Raw genomic sequence first — 17,316 nt, forward strand, 5'->3', positions numbered from 1 at the left:
ATGCTCTAAAAATTATAATGGGATAGCTGCACCGGTTCGGGTACCTGCCATACAACTCCAGAAGCTAATTTTAAATATTTGGAAAAATAATATAGTCAGATACATGAAACTTGACAGTTGTGTGTCGAGTAATAGGTCAGATATATTTCTGAAGTTTTGGTTGAATTGCTCTACAGCTACGAGTAGCTCACATACAAGTCCCAAAGTTTAAATATTTGGAAAAATAGAATCAGATTCATGAAACTTGCCAGTTGTGTGTCCAGTTATAAATCAGACATATCCGTGAAATTTCTATAGAATGATTTCACAGGTTTAAGTAATTGCTATACAACAACGAAAGGTGCAGGGTATAATTCAATCGGTTTATACCGACTGAAACGTTTTTACTTGTTTTCATTTCATTTTATTTATTTCAATTACTTAAACTAATATTACAAAGGTATTCCATAGAATATTTATATTGCATCTATCAACTGCATACAAGCATTGAATATCATAAAAAATAAACTAGATAATAAAACCGTTATAACTAAAAATGTGATGCAATTCAAGTATGTAAAGTAAAAAGAAATAAGAAAAATTCCATTCTTGTATCAAATTAGGAACGTGCGAATGAAATCATACAATTGAAAACTTAAATTAAAATTAACTGTGATTAACTTAAAAACTAAGGCAAAAAAAATTACTAATGTGGGGTTAAACAAAGAAAAATTAAAATTAAATTTCTAAAATATCATACAATAATACGAAAGTAAAATATAAAGGAAAAAACAAAAACAAAACATAATAAGATCAAGGGAAAACTAAAATATTTAACAAAATATTAAAAAATAGTCATGCTGCATAGAAGTTAAAACTATAAAAATTTAGCGAATGACTTGCAGTAAATTTTCGATTTGGAAGTGGTCAAATTCAAATAACCAATTTTTCAAACCTCGCAAAAACGTTGATAAGCACCTTTCAGATCTAATCGAATCCGGTAAATTATTAAAAATTCTTGGCGCAATAATTGTATAAAAATGACTGAAATGCGATGTACGTGATCTAGGCACAATAACACGGTTCATGTTACTAATTCTAAGCCCATACCCCGCAACAGTCCGTTGATTTAGGTACCCGGACCTTTTGAAAAAAATCCTCAAAGTTTTATAAAAATTGAGATGCCTAAGCGGAAAAATCTTAAGTGCACAAAACAAGGGGAAACTAGGTGTAAGGCGATTTACCTTTAAAACGATTCTAAGAAAGTGTTTCTGTGCCAAAAGTAAAGGTCTTATTCTTAACCGAAAACACCATAGTAGAAGATTTTCATTACTTTACAAGAACAATAAGAGCTCAATTGAAAATCATACCTTATAACCTTGTTTAAATACTTCTTTAGATAGCAGAAATGTTCAGACCAATTCAATTTATTATCAAAATTAAGACTTAAGTATTTGAAAGAAGAAACACATTCAGTTGGAAAACAATTCATATCACAAGAACACAAATTATTAAAACATACCAAGTTATCAATAGAAGTTGGAACCATTATATCACGAAAATTGCCAGTTAGACCAAAAAGCATATATTTAGTCTTTGAGCTTATAACAAACCCATGAGTGTAAAACCACCTTCTAATTAGGTCCAAATCATAGTTCATATCGCTAAATACACTGGAACGATTACTACAACTGTATGAGAACAAAGTGTCATCTGCAAAAGCAGTCGGATGACCCTTAAAACGTTGAATCAATAGTGAATTGATAAAAACAAGGAACAATATTGGACCAAGAACCGAGCCCTGCGGTACACCCATATGTACATTAGATACACCATTGTATGAATTACCAACTCTTACCTTCTGTTTTCTATTCGAAATAAAGGATTCAAACCAATTCAAAACAAATCCCCTGAAGCCTGCATTAAATAATTTATGAAGTAAGTGTGAATGTTGAACTGTGTCAAATGCCTTAGCAATGTCAATAAAAATTGCAGCACACGTATTACCAGCATTTAAACCATCACAAATCTCTGTACAAAACTTCATCAAAGCATCCTCGGTACATTTTCCTTTTCTAAAACCGAACTGATTATTTTAGAAAAAATTTGTTTTATTTAAAAAATTGAGAATTCTATGCTTCATGGCCTTTTCAAACACTTTCGAAATGGGGAAAAGAATTGAAGTGGGTCTGTAATTACCTGGGTCTAAAGTGTTACCTTTCTTAAAAAGTGGAATAACTACGGCTGTTTTAAGATCAGGTAAATTACCAATATAAGCACTTGAATTAAAAATATGGCATTAAACATCAACAATAAGAAAAGATATCTCTTTAAAAACATTTGAAGACAGTAAATCTGATGACTTAGAGTTCGAGCTTTTCAAGCCCACTATTAATTTATGAATTTCTGATGCCGTAAAAGGTTCAAAAAAGAAACTTTCACGGCCATATGTTTCAGGAATAATATATGACGAAACCCAATTACGATCAAGAATTTCACTACTATCTACACACAACAAATTTTCACCAACACATTAAATTTTCACCAACATATTAAAATGTTTACTAAAACAGTTGGAAACTTCAGAAGGATTACTTAAAATAACAGACTCCTCTTCAAGCACAATATCAGGATCTAAAACCATATCTTTATTTAAAATAGAATTCATAATTTGCCATTCAACTTTAGAATTACCCCTATTTGCATTCAATTTACTAAAGTAGTAATTATCTTTTGAATTCTTAATTTTAACCTTAACGTTTTTGCATAATTTTTTTATAATAAGAAACTAAACGAACAGTATTTGGATTCTTTTCAACTTTTGGACGTAATTTATTTCTTTTCTCAATAAAATTAATAAGACCATTTGTCATCCACGGCTTCAATCTTTTGTCCCTATTACGTATCATAACACTATTACTACAATTCGCAATGTGTTTCATAAGAATATCATAAAAGATCGAATAAGCAACCGAAGTGTCATCCACAATATAAACATCAGACCAGAATTCAAACAACAAAGCTGTCCTCAATTTATTAGAATCATTTTTTTGAAACGAATTCTCATAAATATAATTATTAGATCGAACCACAGACGAATATTCAATTTTTAAACTTAACATGAAATGGTCAGTTATACATAGGTCCAAAACTTCACCAAAAATCAAAAATTTATTATTATTACACAGTCTCATAAAGATATGGTCAATGCAAGAACCAGAAACTGGCCGGGTAATTTCTGAAATTATAGATTCAAGCCCTAAAGAAGACAATAAAAGAACATAATCATCAATTTCTCTGCCCTGGGACAAGATGTTAATATTGAAATCCCCCAGTAAAAACAAATTTTTGCAAGTGATATCTGATAAGAAACTAAAAAATTCTGTATTAAATTCTGTTCCGAGTGGGACAGGAGCATCCCCCAAGCCACCGCAGCCATTTTTGACTTATTGTAGCCACCCCACTCTCCCGTCTATAATATCCCCGTCCCAATCACAAAGCCGGAGATATCCCTAAGGGAGTTGGACAACAGTTCCCGAACACTTAGGGACCCATGTCCAAGTCAATTGCGGCGCCGAACAGCCGGTGCCGGACAGACCGCCGTGCACATTCTCTGCGATGTGCACGGCGGTCACATCGCCATCCCCACAAAATCTGCAAAGGGGGGAGCCCGACTTCCCCAGCCTATGCAGGTGGTACTTCACCGGGCAGTGCCCCGTGAAGAAATCGTGCGAACCTGGCGACTGCTCATCCCCAGCAACTCCGCGGCGAATCCGTTGCCCGCATGGCCACTATGGCCCGGTACCCAAATGAGCATCACTCTGTTCTCCGATGCCAATTCCATAAGTGCAGCAAGGCAGCTCCAGACCAGCTTGGATGTAACCTGAGCTGAACGGAGCGCCAGCAGTGCAGCCCTGCTGTCTGAGAACACATAGATGGCGCGGTTTCTATACCCCCTTTCCCAATTGATTCTCAGACAGATCCCTATTGCATGTATTTCGGCCTGGAACACTATGCAATACGGGTTAAGGGTTGCATATACCCGCGTGTCCGGGCGGACACCGTATACGCTCGAACCCACACCCGACTACGTTTTGGACCCGTCCGCATACCACACGCTCGAACACGACCTAAGTACCGAACCACCCCGATCCCACGTCCATCGATCGGGAAGCAGAACCCTGTACCTGTGGTCGAAGTTGTACCGCGGCAGACAGGTATCTGACATGGTTATTCTTAGAATCGGATCGCCCTCAATGAAGTCTCTGTGAGTTCTGTGGGCCAACTTTAGCCGTGCCCCGTCCTCGCCAGAGAGAAGTCGGTAAGTCGCCAGCCGAGCTTCCTTCAATATATGGAGGTGCAGTGGCGGCAATCCGATCATCACCTCCAATGCAGCGGTGGGAGCCGTTCGCATCGCCCCGGTCACTCCCAGGCAGGCCAGCCTCTGTAGCATTTCCAGCTTGGCCCGCACACCCGCCTGCTGAGCCTTACGGCACCATACAATCGACGCATAGGTGACGATGGGCCTAGCAAGGGCCGTATATAGCCACAGTGCTATTCTGGGACTAATTCCTCAGGTCCCCCAATGAAGCTCCTACACGTCCACAAGACCGCCGTAGCTCTCCCGATAACTCTATCGATATGGGTATTCCACGAGAGACGATCATCCAGGGTTTACCCCCAGATACTTCACCTCCCTCGAGTAACTAATACGTTCACCAAACAGAATTGGGCTCGTTAATCTGTCCCTGCTTCTACGTCTGGTGAAGGCGACCAAAGTGCTCTTGCTTGGATTTATATTTAACTCAACGCCTTTGCACCACCTTTCCACAACACGTAAATTTTGCTGTAGAAGATCAGAAATAGTGCTCTCGAATTTTCCCCGCACGACGAAGGCCACATCGTCAGCGTATCCCCAGACACGCGCCCCGGAGCCCCTGAGAGCAGCGATTAGATCATCCACCACAAACGACCACAGGAGGGGCGAAAGAACCCCGCCCTGCGGACATCCTTTTGCAGCGGAGATGAAGAGTATATCGTCAGCTATGGTGGACTTAATAATCCTATCCTGTAGCATCCGATTAACCCATCTGCTAATCGTCGCATCAATCCCTCGTTTGTGCAACAACTCACAGATGACATGATATGGGGTGTTGTCAAAAGCTCCCTCTATATCAAGAAAGCAGCCAACTGCCACCTCCCGCACCTCCAGTGAGTTTTCAAGGACCCCCACCAGACTCTGCAGAGCGAGTACAGTAGACCTTCCCGACTGGTAGGCGTACTGAGATTCATGCAAGGGATTGCTTCCCAGTGCACCGTCCCGTATAAATCTATCAATCACTTTTTCCATTGCTTTCAATAGAAAAGAAGTAGGCTGATTGGACGGAAAGACCTTGGGTGGTGGCTTGATCGCTTACCCACCTTCGGAATATACGTCACTTTAGCCACCCTCCATGCCTGAGGGATGTAACCCCAGGCATAGCTGGCACGAAAAATTTCCAACAGTGCTCTAGCGATATGTTGGAAACCCCTCTGCAAAAATGCAGGATATATCCCGTCATCACCTGGAGATTTGAAGGGCCTGAAAGAGAAAACAGCCCATCTAGTCCTGCCCATCATGAAGACCAGACGGGATTGTTGCCAGTCATCCCTCCTGGGGAAAGATGCCCTCGGTTCGATGACTGCATTTGAGTGATTCCGAAGAATCTCCGAGTCAGGAAAGTGCGTTGACGACATAAGCTCCAACGTCTGCTTTCCGTTCTCAGTCATGAAGCCATCAGGACGTTCCATCAGGCCCAACCCGCTAGCATACTTTTTGGAAGGCACTCTGTGAAGACGCGCACTGCTGGGGAGTTCATCAATGCCCTTGCAGAACTTCTCTTCGTTTTCCTAATTTCTTTATTGTATTTTATGAGTAAGTCCCTATACTCTTCCCACGAACCTGACGCCTTGGCCTTATTGAATAGCTTCCTGGTCTTTAGTCTAAGCCTTGAAAGCTCCTCATTCCACCACGGGCACTTCCTATTGCTCCGCCTCGGCTTAGCATGGCAGCTCCCGTGATAGGCATTAGTAATAGCCGCCGTCAGGGCCTCGCTGGCCAGTTCGATATCCATCACCGTTCTGACAGATTCAGGAACGGATCCAATCTCATCCATGAGGAGCGTTTCGAATTGACTCCAATCTGTGGATTGGGGCACCCGATAAATTTCTTCTGCCAGGCCCCCGGAGATCATGATATCAAACCTAGTCTGCCTATGATCGGACATGGATATCTTATTTGAGACATGCCATCCACCAACCCTACTGCCGATAAATTCAGTGCAAAGGGTGATATCAAGGACCTCTTCCCTAATTGCATTTATGAATGTCGGCCTATTGCCTTCATTCATAATCATTAATTTATTGCTATATATAAATTCAAGTAGGCACTCACCTTTTTTGTTTATATTGCTGCTTCCCCAGACGATGTGGTGGGCATTGGCATCACTTCCTATTATAAGTCGGAATTTCCTCCTTCCACAAAAGTCCACTAGATCCTTTAGTTGCTCGTCCGGGTGGACACAGTCCCCCGGGAGGTAGGATGAGCACACAATGAACTCTGTCCAGCCCCCGCAGGACTGCACCTTCACCAACGCAGCTACTTGATCCTTAGAACAGTAATCTGGAATGGGTAAATACGTTAGCCTTTTACAAAACAAAATGCAAGCCCTAGGCCTGCCCCCAGTTGTATTATCATACAATAGCTCACCTCTTAGGCCATTAACCTGATGCTTCACTATGTAAGGCTCTTGGGTAAGGGCAATATCGAGATGATCCTTCATAAATCTATGAGCCAGAACATCAGTAGATGCCCTAGCATGCTGTAGATTTATTTGGATGCACCTCACAGCCATATTATTTTCTCCGGCTCTTGTCTATGGGCTTTGGCCCTTTAGACAAAGGCTTTCCATGTGACTAACGTTTCCCAAACAGGGTCTTAATGGTGGACCCAAGTTTTTTAGAGCCAAGCGTACAATTTTCAAGATAGCTCAACCGATTGGATCTTTGGCCGCAAACTGGTCGAATAGTACAGCCAGGATTATTGACACGGAGTCTGTCTCGTTGCGCGGCAGGCCTGGCAGCCTCTAGCGGAAAATTTTATATGACCTTTTTGATTCTTTCCATAGGGTTTAATCAATTCGTTTCTTAGACAAATATGTCACGAAACATTTTTCCACCTACAAGTGCCGTTGGAGGTGGGGAAAGCGCACTGAAAGCTCCATCAACGAAGGCCGCGAACCCTGGCCAATTGGTCTTGTTGGTGTTCATGCAGGTTTGCATCAGACTCCTCAACTGTGATCACAATTGGGATATGATCAGAGCTAAACGATGCCATCCAAGATTCCCTAGTTTATTAATGGTGACAAATCTTCATTAATGGTGACAAATAGTTCTTTAAAAAAAAAATAAATTTTGGCTAAATTTATATTAATGGTTATTGTAATGACTTATTTTAATTAAACAACGATTAAAGTTTTAGCGACCTTAAAGTGGCACAGTATTTCAACAAGCACCTCGGTAAGCGGCCAATGAATTCTATGCACACTTTTTCCTCCGATTGAAAAAAATGCAAATATTGTAGTTATTACATAGCAGAGTCTTTCGATCATTAGTTTATCTTCAATTTTGTTTTAAAAAAAATCCTCCTTACAAACTAAATTAATATGAGACATACAAAAGCTCAATCTTCTTAAAGCGGTATGAAGAAAATAAGAACAAAATATTTAACATTTAAAAAGAAATCATAGAAGAATAGAAGTGACTATTAAATTGTCAGTCCGGGAAAAAGAAAAATCAATACCAGACATGCAGCAAAGCAGAAAAAATCAGTTTTTTATGGTGTAAAAATTTACAGTTTTTATTTAGAAACTAATCAAGTTTTTGAATTTTATGTGTGATATTTTCATGGATACCCCATCTGTCTACCACATATTCGAAATAATTACGATAAAAACGATACATTGAACACAACGTACGAAAGAACCAATGAAAAAGTTGAACGACTACGGAAATGTGGCAATGCGATATTAATTCTTGAATTAGTAAAGAAGATGCTTCGTTTTTAAAAAATTACCCGCCAGTGCAACACACACTGCTAAATTCCCGAGCTGCTTTCTATGGGGGCGATCAGGCAACGTATGGAATTATTATAAATGTAAAGAAGGAGCAAAAATAAGACGTATAGACATTTGTTCTCTGTACCCTATACAGAGTGTGTCGTAAAAAAATGCACTGCTATATGCCATTGTGTAGGCCTTCATGAGTAGACAAAACTTTTGTATGGAGACCCTTGCTCAACAGGTTCGGAGCTACAGGAGCTTAAAGTAAATTTTGGCTGATTTCTTTACTTTTTGAAATTTTAAGTATAACTCCGCGACTGTGTAAGACAGGTACATTAACAAATATGATTTGGAAGCTTCAGAATAAAGGCTTTCTTATGAGTATCTACATTGGTTATAATCTGTTCAGATTTCGTCTGACTTTATAGTTCACATGACTTTATAGTTCGAAAAAGTTGAAATTTTAACTTTACATTTTTAAAATACGTTCATTTTCTAGGTGATATAACATGTTAGCTTTCTCCAATTTTAGCACAGGTGGAAACCTTGACAACTGAGTTTCAATTAGGTGTATAAATGATCACGCTACCTGATCTGGTTTAGGAGTTATTGAGTAATTGCTATTTTATTCAGTAATTGCTATTTTTTACCAAATTTTTTTCTTCAATGACTTAGAAAAATGTGCAACAACGGTTCAAAGTGGCCCATGCAATGGCATATAGCAGTGCACTTTGTTACGAGACACCCTGTATATAATAGAATATTATTTTATTATTAATTAAATTATTAAAAATATTGTATTAAAAATATAACAAATGAACAGAAACGTTAAATGCAAAATTTTACCGCCAACGTATTTACTACATCTTATTTTTCCAGTAAAACCAAACAGTAAGTTAACGTTTTCACTTTGTAAACTTGTGGCGAAGAAAAATTTATAGAAAAATATTGTTCCCACTTAAGTTCTTCAGGCTATTGAAAAGGGTTATCAAGTTTTGGAAATGTCAAACTATAACATATGTTATGGCAAACCACACAAACGGTTTGTTTGCAAATAAGATGAATAAGTTTTTTAAAATTAAACAAGAAGCTTCAGGCTGGCCCTCAAAATGCGGACCTAGACAAATCAAAAATACATCAAGGACTTTTCAAATATGGAACATATTCTGCAGTTGGAGTATGAAAAAATTTTCAATGATTCAGGTTTAAGATTATTTGCTAACTTAATATTAAAATCTTTCTGGGATAAATTCGGACAAAGAAAACTAACAAAAAACAACAATTATCAATCAACCAAATGATTTATATTACGGCTTAACAAACCCATCCATAGACGTCTACTCTATTTTCCCTGTGAATGAATATAACAAAATAGTTAATTGGCAGTACAAGAAAGAAGCAGCAGATTTATTATTAACTATTAAAGCATGTATTGGTGCTTATACAACAGCACAAGCACGATTAAAATAGTACAGTGACCTAGAAAAACTTGAACATAGAGTTTTGTATTATGGCACTGACTCTGTTGTCGTAAAAGTTTACATTAGTTGTAAAAGAGAATATAAATCTGCAATAGGAAACTATATTGAAAACATATAGATGAGTTCGAATGCTACGGTACAGGTAGCTACATAACAGAAATCGAAAGCGGAGGACCAAAAACTACTCGTACAAAGTGTTGAGTACAAAACATAACAAGGAAGTAATTATATGCAAGGGTAAGGGCTTTTGTTTAAACTATGAGGTGTTTCAAAAACTTTATTTCAATACAATCAAACAGTCAGTGCTATATCAGTTTATCATCTAACTATCACAAAATATTCGATGTAACAAAGAGCATAAAGTTATAATGGTTTCTGAAGTAAAAGTATATCAACCTAAATCAGAAAAACGCAGATTTTATTCAGATGATAGCTCGTTTCCTTATGGGTATAAAAGAATACCTTTTCCAAAATTCTAACCTTGAATTTACTTTTTTGAAATGTTTTAGGTTCTGCAAAAATAGTTTCTAACACATATTGTTCGTTTTCCTTTGTAACTTTTTTAGGAGAAATTTTTATGGTATTATGTTTTGTTGAATTGGATCTTTTAATCAGTGATTGTAAAATCACTTGTTAAAAATTACAAAATGTAAAGAGTTCAAAACACTCTCAGCATTTTTTGTTCTTACAGGTTCTGTATAAGCGTATTTGAAGAACGTATCAATAGCTGTAAAAATATATTTATATCCCCTGTTGAACCAATTAATCAATTTGCCATGTATGGTTTATTCCCTTCTGTTTGAATTTTCTTCTGGAGGAACATCTTCTAGCTGGTCTATGTATTTCAGACACTATTTGAGATTTTAACATTGTTTTTGTACCAATTTATCAAGTTTTGTAAGAAGATTTCTGGTGTAGTTTTTCTACAAGAAAACATTCGCAAGTATCAGGGCCGGAAGTGCAATTATTATAAGCCCAAGGAAAACACATAAAATAATTTCCATAAATAGAACTTTTTTTACCTTGCTCATCAATTTTTTTCAAATATTTTGTTTTCATGCTCGTTTAATAATACAGAGGAGCATGGTAATAAAAAGTGTTGTACATGCATTATTTAAACGTAAAACAATAAAAAAGCTTGCTCCTTTTATACATTTTTCGTACACATGTATGCCTACGACACTGTTAAAATTATTTCCATTCATATACGATACTATTTCTAGGATTGCATATATTTAGGATCAACGATTTGTGCAGTCTTTGAAATAAAGCAAAAATTAACTTAAAGAGGGTTAACATAATGCCCGATTTTAAGGGTTAATTGCGTGAGTTAAGAAAAATAATTATATTTTTTAGTGTCAAGGACCGTAAGCTTTTTGCGTTTATAGAAATTCGAAAATTTTTAGCAAAACAGCAAAAAGATAAAATTCTGGTTTTTATAATGTTAAAACAATTCGAGTGTCAATGTTGTTAAGCAAAAGTGTTGGTTGGGTAAACATGTCAATATTTAGCTTTCCCCTAAGCTCAACTATGTTACTATTGTAAAAAAGTTTTTGACGATCTTTCAAAGTGGTCATACTTTCCTAGCTTGGGTTTGTCTAATATCCAGCCAGCATATTCTAAGGGTCTTTCTAAAATTCTAACCCATGTAAAATATTTTTATTACACTTGGTTGTGGTAAAAGTGTCCCGTCTTTATCTTTATCGTTATTCCAACGACTTTCATCCTTTTTCAAAACTCGTACTTTCAGTTTAAAATATTTAGAAGACAGATCTCTGTATGTGTCAACGTGCAATAATGATACAAATTGTATACTTGATGCCTTATCCAATGAAGCTAAAGGATTATAGGATACTTCTCCAGATTTCAAAAAACTTAATTGAATAGGAGGCGATTTAAAAATATCTTGCTCAGATTTCATACATATCGTCATTTTGAATCAAAAAAATTTTGCTAACTTTCTTATTTTTGTTACGTCTTTTAAGTTTCAAAGCATTATGTTTCATTACAGAGGCTCTTTTTATAGTTCCTCTTTTTTTCCCAGAGTCATACATTTGATTAAATTTTTGTACAGATTCGCGTCTGGCATTTTTTAAAGCTTCTTTTCCACATATCTGGCAATATTTCTTTTATATTTGCTCCTGAAGAAAAATCAGATAATGCATTAATACCCGAATTAATAGCTTTCCTTTTTAAAATATTGACCCCTGATGTTATCAGACAAGTCCTCCGGAAAAAACTACCTCATCCTCTGCCTGTTAGATTGACACATTTGAATGAAATAAAGTGCCTACATCTCTAATACCACGCACTGATTGAACTAAATAGTACTTATGGTACACCCTCTCCACAATGAAATAATAAAATAATACATAAATTTTTAAATCAACATTTATTTATACCTTTTAAAATATAACGGCATTAGAAAAAAATCTGATGTGGTCAGCACATAACCGACCGAATTGTGTATTGTCTAGTTAAATGAAAGTGTTACAGAATATTATAAAAATGTCTGTTAAATACTTCTTTCCAATTTTTAGGACATTAGTAAGCTTATAGTTAACATACTTAGAAAAATGTAAATTTGGCTCTTAGTAGAGTTTCGCTTTGTGCTACCCGAATTCCCTGACAGTTAGTTTCGGTAACAACCAGAACTCAAATATCAAATTTCAACAAATTCCATCAATTTGTTCTGTGGATATGGTGAAAAATTTAAAATCGGCCCGCAAATCAGTTCTCGAGCCCTGATCTTTCCAAAAAAGTTATATGTTCATTGCTTTAATATGAGGAATTCATATATTAAATTTCAATGAAATCGGTTGATTATTTCTCTTTATATACACAAAAATGTATATTTGGCCCGTAGTAAACGCCCAGTTGCTGATGCCTGATTTCTTCCAAAAGTTAGGAATTTTGGCGTATGATCGGCCAAAGCTTATATATGAAATTTCAAGTAAATCTGTTGAATACTTTCTTCAAAATGGTGAAAAATGTAAAATCGGCCCGCAAATCCGTTTCCGAGCCCTGATCTTTCCAAAAAATTTATATGTTCATTGTTTTAATACGAGGAGTTCATGTATTAAATTTCAATGAAATCGGTTGATTATTTCTCTTTATAAACACAAAAACGTATATATCGCCCGTAGTAAACGTCTAGTTGCCGATGCCTGATTTCTTCCAAAACATACGAATTTTTGCGGACGGTCGAGCTGAGCTTATATATAAAATTTCAAGTAAATCGGTTGAATATTTTCTTCAAAATGTTCAAAAATGTAAAACAGGCCCGCTAAAAAGTGCAGTTCCCGAGGCCTGATATATACCAAAAGTTGATCGATCCGTGCCATGGTGGAAACAAACTTACATATAAAATTTCATCAAAATCGGTTTAGCCGAACTTGAGATACACGCGTGCACACACAGACCGACAGACGGACAGACCGACAGACCGACAGGTTGCTAAAAATAGTTTATTTACACTTCCCTACTATGGAGAAGTACGTTCCTACCGAAAACTCGATATGCAAAATTTGTTGCCATCATATAACCTACCTATTGTTTACACAATACGGTCGGTAAATATATATTAAAATATTATTAAACTAGTGCCCCCTATAAAACACAGTCATATAGATAAGGGGAAACACAGCCTATTATAATTTAGTAAGTTTGGTCATTATTATTTTCGTCAGACTTTTTAAATAATATTCGGAAATAATAAATAATATTAAAAAATTTCTTTATAGACAATATTGTCGGTTACGATACCATCGATCGTTTCTCCTTTTAGGGTATTATTTTTAATTTGGATTTTTAATGAGCTAGAATTCATAGCTCCCGAACAACCAGTATAAAGTTTGCCGTGAGAGAAACAGGTAAATTCCTACTTTTTCAAAGGTTTGGCCCTGAGATTTATTTATCGTCAAAGCATACGCAAGGTTCAATGGAAACTGATGTCTAACAAAATTAAATGGGAGAGCGGGGTCGTTTGCTGAATCTAAAAATATTCGTGGAATAAAATGAACCGATAAAGCAAACGATCCATTAATGATTTTAAATTGTATGACATTTTGACGAATTCCTAGAACAATCAACCGTGTTCCATTACACAATCCATTTTTTACAGATAAATTTCTCAATAACATTACAGTGCAACCTAATTTAATATTTAATTTAAATGGGGGCAATCCATAGGAGGATTTAAGCTATTCAAATATTCTACTGGAATATTTACTTGTAAATTATCATTTTCAGAGCCATCATTATTTTTCACGGAACCAATCGCATTGAAAGTTATTTTTTCAGAATTTTGTAAAAGAGCCAAAACATTTTCATTGATTAACCGTACATGTTCGTTTTTAGGGCAAAGAATTGCACGTTGAGAAATATTTTGTACATCAGTACATGTAAAACTTGTTCCAAAAATATCTGTTACTATATTATTTGACAAAAACGAATTTGGTACTTTAATAGAAAAGTTTGTTTTAGCAGATGATGGTTTGTTTAGCAGTAATAACACCTTTACCTACGTTTAAAAGCCATTGACTAAAGTCCGGATCAGTAATAGCTCGCATATTCCGCTCTAGTTTAAAGGTTTGAAAGTATTGCCATAAAATAGACTTTTTAATTGTACTTTTGATAACAGTGCCCCGAGAACCTTTTCGTACAACGGGTAAAACTTGACGAAAATCGCCACCTAAAATAATAACTTTTCCTCCAAAAGGAAGTTTGTTATCCATCAAATCTTGGAAAACCAAATCAACAATTTCAAGCGCCGTGCCAGGTGCCATGGGTGCCTTATCCCAGATAAGCAAATCTAAAGATTTTAAAATTTCTCTTTTAGATTGAGAAAGTCGAGGAAATTTAACTTTTGATAAATCTAAAGGTAAACTAAATGCTGAATGACACGTCATTCCTCCAGGCAAAAAAATCGCTGCTATTCCTGTCCATGCTACAATTAATGTTTTCTTATGAATTAGATTAATTTTTTCAATCAATGCGCGATATAAATGTTTTGCCGCCTGGACCATCAATATAAAAACATTTTTGAACATTTGAATTTTGGACGCATTTCATTATAGCATCTGCAGCTAAAAGTTGATCACTATTAAGATTTTTCCATAAAATATCAGTAATATTATCAACAACTATATTATCTGGATTTTGATAATATAATGTATTGGAATTATTTGCTTGAAATGAAAAATCAAGTTCAGCAGGTATATTTCCATCACCAACATCATCTGAATTTCGAGGAGCATTGTATGTTCTTTGATCATCATAGGTATTTCGAATAAAAATTAATGATATTTTGTTCATAGGTAAATTAACTGCTCTTCTCTCAGATAATTCTTTATCATAAACTGGCATAAGGAGAGACTTCATTTATTGCTGTGTTAATGATAATCATATTTTCAGGACGGCATTGGGCGTTAGCAGAATTTAACATTCGTGCTTCAAGAGAAATATCTGTATCATAAACATACAATTCAGAATAAGATGGTGGCTGAGACATTTCTCTAACACAATTCGGTTGTTATGATGTATCAATTTCAATATTTTCTGAAGTTCTATGATAAACTTCACCTGATATCTTATAGCAATAAGGTCCATTGCCAGAAATTTGTTCAATTTTGGCTCCCATCGATGCAAATGCATTTGCATTATTATGCTGTCTAATAAACTCCCTAAAATTTTTAGGCAATTCATCATTTCCGATAAATAAATTTTTCAATGAATCAGGAAAAGATATATATTGAGCCGAAATATGTGATAATTTATTATTATGGCAACACATACCTTTGCGCTCGTTTTTAAAATGAACAGCTTTGCAATAAACGCATTCATTATTTAAAGATCCAAGATTATGAGTACCCGGATTAATAAAATTCTCTGATCCAATAATGCCAGATTTAAAATGAGATCTGACAGCAACACGACGGCGTTGTTGTGCATGTTGTATAATGCATCCACGATTGTGTGAATAATGTGCTTGCTGCTGTTCCCTTATATTTTCATGATCTTGTGAATAATGTGTTTGCTGCTGTTCCTTTATATTATCACGATTTTGTGAATAATGTGCTTGCCGTTGCTCTCTAATAATATCACGATTTTGTAAATAGCGGACCCGATTCTGCTCTCTGATTCCTTCACGATTATTTTCATAGTATGTAGCATTAATATTTCTTTTATTATTATTATTATTATTATTAATATTATTAATATTTCTTCTCTCGGCCATCTCAACAACAAAATCTTTAATTAGAAATTTTTAAAAAAACATCTAATCACTTTTAAAAAGATTTTAAAAGATTGAAAAATTTCTTCCACTTTACATGATTTTTTAAAAAATTTGTTATTTTCATATTGAAAATATCAAAGCAGGCCTGACAAATTTTCAGAAAATAAAATTTTCATAAAATTTTTATAAAAAAATATTTTTGTTGTTGTTTCTAATAGAAAAATATTTTTGTTGTTGTTTATAATGTCTGACGAAAATGATGATGAAACTTACTAAATATAATATAGACATATATTAAATATATATTAAAAAAATCTGATGTGGTCAGCACATAACCGACCGAATTGTGTATTGTCTAGTTAAATGAAAGTGTTACAGAATATTATAAAAATGTCTGTTAAATACTTCTTTCCAATTTTTAGGACATTAGTAAGCTTATAGTTAACATACTTAGAAAAATGTAAATTTGGCTCTTAGTAGAGTTTCGCTTTGTGCTACCCGAATTCCCTGACAGTTAGTTTCGGTAACAACCAGAACTCGAATATCAAATTTCAACAAATTCCATCAATTTGTTCTGTGGATATGGTGAAAAATTTAAAATCGGCCCGCAAATCAGTTCTCGAGCCCTGATCTTTCCAAAAAAGTTATATGTTCATTGCTTTAATATGAGGAATTCATATATTAAATTTCAATGAAATCGGTTGATTATTTCTCTTTATATACATAAAAGTGTATGTTTGGCCCGTAGTAAACGTCTAGTTGCCGATGCCTTTCCAAAAAATTTACATTTTCATTGTTTTAATACGGGGAATTCATATATTAAATTTCAATGAAATCGGTTGATTATTTCTTTTTATATACACAAAAATGTATATTTTGCCCGTAGTAAACGTCTAGTTGCCGATGCCTGATTTCTTCCAAAACATACGAATTTTTACGGACGGTCGAGCTGAGCTTATATATAAAATTTCAAGTAAATCGGTTGAATATTTTCTTCAAAATGTTCAAAAATGTAAAACAGGCCCGCTAAAAAGTGCAGTTCCCGAGGCCTGATATATACCAAAAGTTGATCGATCCGTGCCATGGTGGAAACAAACTTACATATAAAATTTCATCAAAATCGGTTTAGCCGAACTTGAGATACACGCGTGCACACACAGACCGACAGACGGACAGACCGACAGACCGACAGGTTGCTAAAAATAGTTTATTTACACTTCCCTACTATGGAGAAGTACGTTCCTACCGAAAACTCGATATGCAAAATTTGTTGCCATCACATAACCTACCTATTGTTTACACAATACGGTCGGGAAAAATTTTGGTGGTATTAGAAGAATTTATATTTTTACAATATTTATTACAAAAGAGTACTGAAAAAAATTTAAAAGCATACATTACAATAATGTATGCTTTTAAATTCCTTTGCTGTATCGCTAAAATAATTTTCTACATTTACAGCTCTCAAACATCGCACATTTTTACCACCTACATTTTGAGGTTCAATAAAATCAATATA

General features: G+C 35.4%; 2 protein-coding genes across 2 annotated transcripts; both read right to left on the reverse strand.

Moving 5' to 3' along the window:
- Nucleotides 1-1,501: 1,501 nt before the first annotated feature.
- On the reverse strand, nt 1,502-6,800 carry LOC129614893 (uncharacterized; the record flags this gene model as incomplete). The annotated part of the gene is made up of 6 exons (XM_055529853.1): nt 6,728-6,800; nt 2,778-3,340; nt 2,545-2,731; nt 2,328-2,484; nt 2,138-2,258; nt 1,502-2,065 (listed from the first exon to the last, which is right to left on the reverse strand). Coding segments are annotated over exons 1-6 (1,665 nt in total), but the record flags the coding sequence as incomplete, so codon positions are not given.
- A 6,924-nt stretch (nt 6,801-13,724) lies between these two features.
- Nucleotides 13,725-15,071, reverse strand: LOC129614903 (uncharacterized). Its single transcript, XM_055529866.1, has 4 exons — nt 14,978-15,071; nt 14,575-14,919; nt 14,076-14,507; nt 13,725-14,020 (listed from the first exon to the last, which is right to left on the reverse strand). The coding sequence occupies exons 1-4, from the start codon at nt 15,069-15,071 to the stop codon at nt 13,725-13,727; spliced, it is 1,167 nt and encodes a 388-aa protein (XP_055385841.1).
- Between the last annotated feature and the right edge of the window lie 2,245 nt (nt 15,072-17,316).

This window comes from Condylostylus longicornis, unplaced genomic scaffold (genome assembly GCF_029603195.1).
Source record: "Condylostylus longicornis isolate FDR11 unplaced genomic scaffold, ASM2960319v2 ptg000126l, whole genome shotgun sequence".
NCBI classification, from domain to species: Eukaryota; Metazoa; Arthropoda; class Insecta; order Diptera; family Dolichopodidae; genus Condylostylus; species Condylostylus longicornis.